We start from the raw sequence: 8,993 nt of genomic DNA, 5'->3' as shown, positions 1-8,993 counted from the left end.
TGGATTTCACAGTATTGTTGTGTGGCCTCAGTGAACAGACAAACTGAACACAGCCCCCGCGGGCTCCCTCCCACCTTCATATCTCCTTCAGGTCTTTTAGCTGCCGGGACCGTGTTTAACAGTCCTGGTTAAACAGACAGTTTAACCCCCTGCAGGATAGTCAGGCTTTGCACTGTATGTTTTATTGAATTAATAAACTGGTTTGAGCTTTGCATGGGCTTTCATTTCTCAGCAATTTATTTTACTAATGTTTGCAGGGGCTGGAAGCATTTTAACTGAATCTGTCTCCTGGCAGCTGGAGGATTGCCGTGGTTGGCAGAACCTGGCATGGAGGGTGGGATATGGGAAACACTCTGTTCACTTCCCACTTGGTCATTCTGCTGGAGATCCGCAGGTTTATGAAGTAGAAAAGGGTTTAATTACAAGAGTTGAAGACGTATGGATGTTACAGTCAAAAAAAAAAAAAAAAAGAGAAAAAAGTGTTCCCACTCCTGAACAATTTATCTCTCTATTTTTTTTTTTTTTTTAAAAGAGGTTTTCCTAGTTGAAATTTATTTGGAGGAATCTTGGACACATCAGGATCGTGCACAGTAAAAACCAGAAAATTCTTACAGTAGGACACTGTAAGTAAGGTACCTAATGGGCACCAGGAAAAGCCAGACAGCTGGAAAAGGAGAGAGACCACTCCAGTATTGGATGCATTCACCAAAGAAGCCAGAAAGGAAAGCAGCCTTTTGATTCAGAAGATAAATGCCACGTTGGTTTTACTTTTTTGCTGCTTCAACCATCTATTGCAGCTGTAATCAGTGTTTCCTGGCCGTAGCAACGACAGGTTTTTGAAGGAGTTACTGTGCCTTGAGAGATTATTGATAAAGATCACACTCCTGAAAAGAACTTGCTTTCTGTTGACTCTCAGCCAGCTCAGATATTTGCTGCCAAGTCAGCTGAAGGAAAGAGCAGTAGGACGGTTGCTCTGATTTCCCACAGGCACCTCCGTATCCCCAGCTGGGTGCTTGCTTCCATGTCATTGCAAGGAGAAAACCAGACTGGAGATAACAATACTTGCCCGGGGTAGTTAACTTTCCTTAAGTTACTGGCCCAAATCCTTAAGAGCTGTTTTACTGTCTAGGGTTTGGATCTGTCACCTGGCCCAGCTGTAGCCCATGCCCAGAGTAAGCCAAACACCCAGCCCTGACCTCCCTCTCTCCCAGCCTGTTCTGTCATCAGGCAGAGCTGTAGCTCTGCTGGTGCCTGGATGAACCCCCCAGAGGGTCCAGCCTACTGCCCACCCTTATTTCAGCATTGCCTAGCCCAGCTGGTACATGGCCATAGACTGGTTTGGGTTGGAAGGGACCTTAGTCTAGCTCCAACCCCCCTGCCATGGGCAGGGACACCTCCCACTAGCCCAGGTTGCCAAAGCCTCATCCAGCCTGGCCTTGAACCCCTCCAGGGATGGGGCATCCACAGCTTCTCTGGCCAACCTGGGCCTCTGCCTCACCACCCGCACAGGAAAACATTTCTTCCTAATATCTAGTCTGAATCTGCCCTCTTCCAGTTTAAATCCATTACCCCTTGTCCTGTTGCTACATATTGTAAGAAGTCCCTCCCCGGCCTTCTGCTGACTTCCTCACCCTAGCCGGGCTTAGCCAAAATCCTCCTGCACCTTCGCAGAGGCCAGGCTAAGCCTACACACTGTCCCCTATAGACCAGCCTTGTTGCTCCCTAGCCCTGCTCCACCCGAGCCCTCGTCATGCTTGTGCCCCAAATGTTGTGTGTCCTGGCTCGGCCCCGCTGCAGCAAAGCTGAGCTGCCGGGATTAACCCAGCTGCAGCCAGCCCTGCGCCCTGCAGCCAGCCCTGCCCAGACACCAGCTCTTCTCCCGCTTCTGTGCAGCACGGCCAAGCTCACCCGGGTCATTCTGCTAGCAGGGACCTGGCTCCGTCTGACACCTCGAGGCACTGATGGATTAGCAGACCACACTGTGAAACAGTTCAGTGCTGGTTTTATTCCTAGTGTGAGCAATATGCCCAAATGCATCTCTCCAGAACTGGAGGAAAGAATTACAGACAAGAACATACAATACAGACGACCAGAGAAAACACGCATTCCAAAGAGAACTGCTGACCTGGACTCAACAAGAGAATGATGGAAAGAAATCAGATCTGAGGAAGTCCCTGGCCCAAGGCAACAACTCAAGTCTGCAAGTCCTTGTCCAGTGCTCTGGACTGGACACTGATCACTCCATGGCCTGAGATGTTAGAATGGCTATAAAAAATAAAAAAGCATGATTTTAGAAAATAAAATTAGAAAATAAAATAACGTTTTTAGGCCTCTTTTTCAGTAGTACCGGTGGCAGGTCTGAAACACAGCATTAGGGAAGCCGCTGATGATTCTCCACAGGGGGAAGAAAACATCAGGATTTGGGTGTTGCAACTTGGCATTTTCATACAGACTGTTGTTTTTCAGACTGAGAACAGCCCTTTCAATATTGCTTAGAGAGTGGGATATGCTGAATCCAAACCTGTCTTGGAAGAGTTGAGTTTAGATAGATGACGGTGATCTTTCAAAAAGCTTGCGTGAAATTCCCCACTGTCAGTAGTGAGTCATTCATTGAGGCCCATGATGAGACGGGGAACAGGAAGAGAATCAGTCAATGACGGAGCAGTTCAAAAGCAAGAAACACTCCAGCCTTATCCCAGATGTGCAGACTGCAGAACTGGGAGGTCAGCTCAGCACAGCTCATGCCAATCCCACAGCAGTGCCTTTTTCACAGCTGGCCAGACCAGTTTTTAAAATGCAAATTCAAGTCACGCTTTTCACCAAACTGCAGGAGGAGTCACACCATCACTACTGCACGGGTGTATTTCACTGAGAGGATGTGAGGAGTATCCCCTTGAAACTGCAGGGGAAATAGTACTCTCACTTCAATTAGAGTCTCTCCCAGAACAGCGGGGTTATGGTTTTTTACTTATTTGTAAAATAAAACTGGAACTCTGTCAAATACCAGCAGTGTGTAGGTCTCATCACGTCCAGCAGCCTGGGGCCATTGTGAAATTGTATTTGTTCAAAAAAAGCTTTTGGAGCAAAATCAAAATAGAAGAGTAATTTTGCTAGAAATTTGTTTCTTCTCTTTTCCCCACAAATACTTAGGTTTTGTTTTGGGCTTGAGGGAACTGGAAGAGACTTGACAGAAGCTAGAAAACATTTTCATGGGGAATACAGTTCACATTTTCATGTGAGCAAAATACATTGTTAACAGAAATAGCTGAACAGTCCCCACGGCACCACAGGCCTTCACAGCACTGCAGCACCTCCACTTTCCCATTGAGCACTGGAGCACAAACAGACTCAAATATTCACACCCAGTGTTTCCAGCAGAACAGTTTCAGGAATAAGTTATAAATAAATACATGTAACGTGGGTATTAATTCACTAAAGGCTACTTTAGCCACTTCTCAACTGACAGACATGTCAGTCTCTGAATTTCTTCTGCATGTTTCTGAAATCTAAAGCTCAAGGTGAAGAAGTGGAAGCGCAGAAAAGGCTCATAAATGAGCTCTGAGCTGCCTGGGGTGGGCAGAGGTGGCACATGAGCACAGACCCAAGAGAGCTCAGCAGTCTGCTCATGAGTGAACCAACGCCTAGCTCCTTGGGGAGAGACTGGCCCTTCAGGCTGGGAGCAGCCCCAAGACACTGTCATTCTGGGTCTGCAGAGCACCCCATGTGGAACCCAGTCCTTTCTGCCAGCTGCTATGTCATAGCTATTGCGGAGTCCTCGGTGCTGCTCTCCTGCTCCAGGCCCACCCGCCGGATGGACTCCCTGTATTTCTGCCGTCCCAGCTCAACGATGGTTTCCACCTCATCCGCAATGTCCTGGCGGCCGCTCTCCTTCATGGCTCTAATCAGCTTGCTCACACAGTCAGGATCCTCCGAGTTTTGCTGAGCCCATGAGAAAAGCATCTCCAAGATCTGCTTATCGAGGTCCTCTCTGAAGAAAGGGGAAAGCACAGAAGTAACCAATACGCTCTCCTAACTGGTGACCCAGAGAGGCCTCACCCGAGTCCTGGTCCATGGTTGGAGCCCCAGGGAAGCCATTCAGCCACACAGAGCGCTCGGAGGGCCTGCCTCTTCCCCACCCTCATACAGAAGCTGCAGCTCCTGCACTAAAATCTCTCTTGATATTTTTTTCCTAAAGGAAATAACAAAACATTCTGCTTTTGACTGTAAATTCCCCACAGAACAATAGTTTGGTCATAACAAGTCTCATTCTCCCCTTCTGCTCTGGCTTTTTCGTCAGATCCCATGACGTACCACAAGCTCTTTTTGAATAAAGATAATGCCATAGACTGCTGCTCATTGTCAGAGATGGAGTCTGGCCAGGAATCCAGATCACAGAACAAAACAGGAATCCAACCCATCTCAACTGCAAAGCTCAGGCAAAGCCCAATCTTGTTTTTCAAACATAAAGCTTTGTTTTATACCAGCAAGAGAAAATAATATTTTTTTCCATACAAAGCATAATGTTTTGAGAAGAACCATTAGTCAACCCATCTTTTATCCAGTGAAACAATTCCAGTGGGAAAACTTTCAACGAGCCAAGCATTAATTTATACCATTACACTGCAGACAGACAGATAGATAAATAGATTAGATAAATAGATAGAATGCATCAGTGTTGACTGCAGTGTCCTATCTTACCTGTTGTTGTATCCTATGCGCTCAATCTGCGGATAGGTCAGGCCCAGGTTGAGGCCGATGGTCTGCCAGTCGGTTCCCACGCGCCGGGCGATGCTCAGCAGGTTCGCCTGGGTCAGGTAGCCGGTCTCAGCATTGCCCAGGTTCAGGGGAGGGAAGGAGAAGCCATTCAATGGATGGGGGTTCTCACCCCAGCAGGGCTTCAATCGCTGTGTCACAGAGAAAAAAGAGGGAGAACGTGCTAAACAAATTGTTTTTGTAGAGGACAGTGTCTGGCCATTCAGTCTCCACACTGAAATTTCCCTGCCGCTGCTGGGGAGGAAGGAAGATCTTGAGGCTGAAGAGTCAGGCTGTAAGATGCGAGGAATGCTCACACTAGCAATGACCAGCAATGCTTACCGTCTCTGAAAAATATTAAATCATAGTGTTCACAGTCATAGCTCACACTGGAAACTTCCTTCCTTGTCTTTACAGAGCGTTTCTAAACAAACCGTCTCCCCAGACATATCTGCCTCAGCGGTAAGAGAGCCCTTAGCCTAGATTTGGAGTTGAGGTTGCACGTGTCAGAATGGGATGTGAGATTATGGCACATGATCTGAAGCGAAGCATTCACCCTACAAAGGTATTTATTGGTTTAAGCTTCTCAAAAATCAATTAAATTCCATAAGCCAAAGTTGCATTTCACACAGCCTAGCCTTGAAGGCCAGGGGCTCACCCTAGAATACTTTACACTCAGCGCCTGTACTCAAACCCAGCCCACTGAACTCATCCTAGACCTTGCTTTTTTCCTGCTGTGTGAGCTGTGTGACTAAGAAATTTATAAACAAAACAGACACATCCCTTAATTACAGCAAGCTTGCTCCTGTTCTACATTCCCTGTTCATTCCAAGGATCCTCCCTCTGACCACCCATCCAACAAGCCTGTGCTTGCCAGGCGAGATGTGCAGGAGATGGAGACCACTCCCAGCTATTCGTGTTTCTCTTTTCAGAAGAGCTCATGGGGAGTGGGAAATCTCCACCATGACATGGCTGGACAGCCATTCCTTGCAGTCATTCATTGCATCTGTTCTCATGGAGGGAGACAAAATTAGCTGAGCGGGAAAGCCGTGCTCTACCCCATCTAGGTTAATTTTTCTGTAGGAGACACAACAACTCACAGGCAGTTTGATGGGCAGAGTCGCGAGCCAGAGGGAGTCTTGTCCTTTCCTCCTCCTGCTGGCTTCTTCAGGGACGCTCTCAGGAACTGCCCCTCGGTAGAAAGAGACCTTTGCAAACAGAAAGCACGCAGTGAGGCTTAGGTTCAAGCACAACAGCCAAGCCTGTTTGCACCACCTCTCTACTGTCTGTGAAAGAAGGAGTTCAGCATTTCTCACTTATCCTCAGCCCATAAATATGGCTGGCCTCCCAATTAAGTGTGACTGGGAGGAGCACCGAGGTTCTGCCATAAAGGCTGGACTCTCTTCCAACACCCTAAGAGTTAATAGCAGGAACGTAAGTCAGAGAGCTGAGTGATGAGTGATCCTTCCAGACTGCTGTCCTGGTTTATTCAGGGTTTAGTCAGTAAAGAGGAAGGAGAAGAGTCATTCCCTGCACTCCGAGATTATTATGAGGAGCATTGTAAAAGCAATTATGATTATGAAAGAGGAAACCAAAAATGTAACTGGTTGCTCACCTGGCCTTTTACAGCTTGGCCTTTCCTGTCCACAGGGGAGGTCACATAGATCTCCTTCATGTTTTTCAAGTGGGAGTAAAAAATAAATGAGAGCCGTCCATCCACACAGTCGGGGCGATCTGTGCAGAGAAGGAGCAAACACTCAACTTGTGCAGAAAAGCATGCAGCTTTTCAAGCCTGGCCAGCAGCCCATCATCCACTAGCAGCCTCCATGCTACTGCCTCCTCCTACTCAGGCCTGAAAGAACTGTAACCCCCGCTTCCTCGATGAGCAACACAGGAAAGCAGAAAACACTGGCTGTGGAGAAAGCAGGTCATACGGTGACAAGGAGCACGGCCACAAGGTGGGGATCAAGTTCAAGAAGGGAAGGCAAGGCAGGGCAAGACATTCAGACGGAGTCCAGTCCATCCTTAGCACTTCCCTCCCACCCTTGGTCCAGTCTGCCCCTTGGAGGGTAGAATATAGCATCCTACAATGCACAAAAATAGTGGGGGCAGAAACAGGAATAGAGCTAAAGGGAAAAAAAAAATCACGTATAACATTCATATATTCAATTGTCTAGAAATTAAGCTGGAGTCCAGCCTAAATCAGGACAGAGGGACAGACTCTGGCCTCATGAACTCCATTGAAAGACCAGTGCACTTTATTATTCTTCACAGAGTTTCACTTAATTTATACCAATGAAAATGAGCTGTACGTTCCTGTTTTGCAGAAAATGGCTCAGTTTGCAGCTGTAACAGGTCCAGACACATCGGGGCATAAAACATCCTATTGCATGTTGGTCCTGCTCCCTCTTTCCTTCTCTTCTAATGGCCCCATTAGGGGGAATTATTTTCTCTGTATTATTTCAGAAATACCTTCCCCAAAACAATATCTCTGTATGTGTTCTCTCAGAAATGGACAACATGAATTAGATCACCAGGGGCATTCCAGGTGGTGTCTAAGATGCCAGGCAAAGGGCATAGCTGCCTGCAGAGGATCAGTCATAAAATTTATACATTTATACATAAAATTTACCTGATCTAGTAAATGTGTATGTTTGGTGGCCCTGCCAGGTAGGGGGGTTGGAACTACACGATCCTTGAGGTCCCTTCCAACCCGGGTCATTCTATGATTCTATGATTCTATGAAAATTAACACACCTGGCTATTGCCCTCTGCAGGCTTCCACAGCACAAGAGGAAACAAAAGCCTGCAAACAGCACTTTCATGGGGAAAAGTAGACACAAAAGTTGGGTGACCAGAGTGTGACAAATTCGATGTCCATGGGCTGGCTGCTGTGAGTAGTGGGTGAGCTGGAGACAGAGAGGAATGCCATGGAGGCACACAGCCCCCAGCAGAAACACGCCTGGGGCTAGAGAAGCACAAAAGGTCAGAGCAGAAAGGAGCCCAGTACTGTCATACCCGTATCGATGCTGATGCCTCGCTCAAAAGCTGCAAAAAATTGCTCTCCCTCAAACATCTCCACCATGTCGGACGGCTCTGGTCCTCGATAGCGGTCCTGCAGCTTCTTCAGCACTGGGTCAACCTGACAAGGGTGACAACACAGGACCTCGTGTTTGGTCTGAAGCATGTCTGTCCCCTGACCCATGTCCCCATGCCTGTGATGTTCCTCTCACTCACCTTCAACAAGGGAAGTCCATTTGACATGGAAAGGATGGAAACAAATGAACAAACGTCCACCCCTCCTATTCCAGGTACAGTCACTACAGGAAAGGAAGTGATGCTCTGGGTTTTGTGGTTTTGCTATTCGTCTTCTCAAGTAAAAAGCAGAAAAGCCTACGTGGACTAACAATGATAGCTCATCCCAAAGCTGCTGTTAAAAAAGCATTTTCAGCAATGTCTGTGTCAACAGGTTCGTAACTTTCAAAGCCAGGGAGGGGTTCACTTGCTGCCTTATCCCCCTCCCAGTATGCCATTAACAGACATTTTCTCTGCAAAAAGATGCGTGCTACAATAGCATACAGGTGAGGACACCAGAAAGCTCCTTTTGGCTTTGCAGCCTGTGATCACACGGTCAGACCCGGGGTCTCAGAGGTAGCGCAAGAGCAGAGGTATCTATTCTTCTTTTCTATTTGTAACAGTAAACCCTCTCTCACACTCCATGACCATCCCTGGCAGGAACACAGGCAGCCCTGAACCCTGATCTCACTGTGAGTGCCATTGCTGCCTCCTCTGGAAACCACTTTAGCCCAGCACCCAAGATATAAAGAAACCTTGCAGATGTTTATGCCCATAGGTCATTTCAACACAGGAAAAAAAAAAAAAGAAAAAAAAGGAGCAACCAAACCAGAGGATTATGGAGAGAGCTGGATACGCAGCCCGGTGCTGGCAGCCTGATAAAATAACCCTCACCTCCCTGAGCTGCGCTGTCTGTCAGGGTACACACTCTACAAACACAGATGCGCACTTACTGCACTAGCATCCGAAGCACCGCTCCTGAGGGCTGGTACCTCTAGGGCAGAGGTGGCAGAAGAGAACGCATGAGCACTTCCCATCTCCCTCCTGTTCCACACAAAGCCAGCCAGATGAGCTCAAACCAATAGCATAAACTAACCCAGTGTCACACTGAAGCAGATGAAGGAGGGCTCGCAATGTTCTGCTCCACTGCTTGAATTGTAAACAGC

General features: G+C 47.6%; 1 protein-coding gene across 1 annotated transcript in view; it reads right to left on the bottom strand.

Annotated features, from left to right (window-relative positions):
- Positions 1 to 3,750: 3,750 nt before the first annotated feature.
- PIDD1 (p53-induced death domain protein 1) overlaps positions 3,751 to 8,993 on the bottom strand; it is a 13,927-nt gene continuing 8,684 nt past the window's right edge. Inside the window, exons 11-15 of the mRNA XM_010084415.1 lie at positions 7,771 to 7,894; positions 6,368 to 6,486; positions 5,853 to 5,960; positions 4,699 to 4,904; positions 3,751 to 3,988 (exon numbers count right to left, since the gene is read on the bottom strand). Coding sequence (XP_010082717.1) covers positions 3,751 to 3,988; positions 4,699 to 4,904; positions 5,853 to 5,960; positions 6,368 to 6,486; positions 7,771 to 7,894 — 795 coding nt within the window. The remainder of the gene's footprint in view (positions 3,989 to 4,698; positions 4,905 to 5,852; positions 5,961 to 6,367; positions 6,487 to 7,770; positions 7,895 to 8,993) is intronic.

Source organism: Pterocles gutturalis, unplaced genomic scaffold (genome assembly GCF_000699245.1).
Source record: "Pterocles gutturalis isolate BGI_N339 unplaced genomic scaffold, ASM69924v1 scaffold48140, whole genome shotgun sequence".
Classification (NCBI taxonomy): domain Eukaryota; kingdom Metazoa; phylum Chordata; class Aves; order Pterocliformes; family Pteroclidae; genus Pterocles; species Pterocles gutturalis.
The sequence above is the reverse complement of the archived record's forward strand: the minus strand, read 5'-3'. Positions and strand labels throughout refer to the sequence as shown.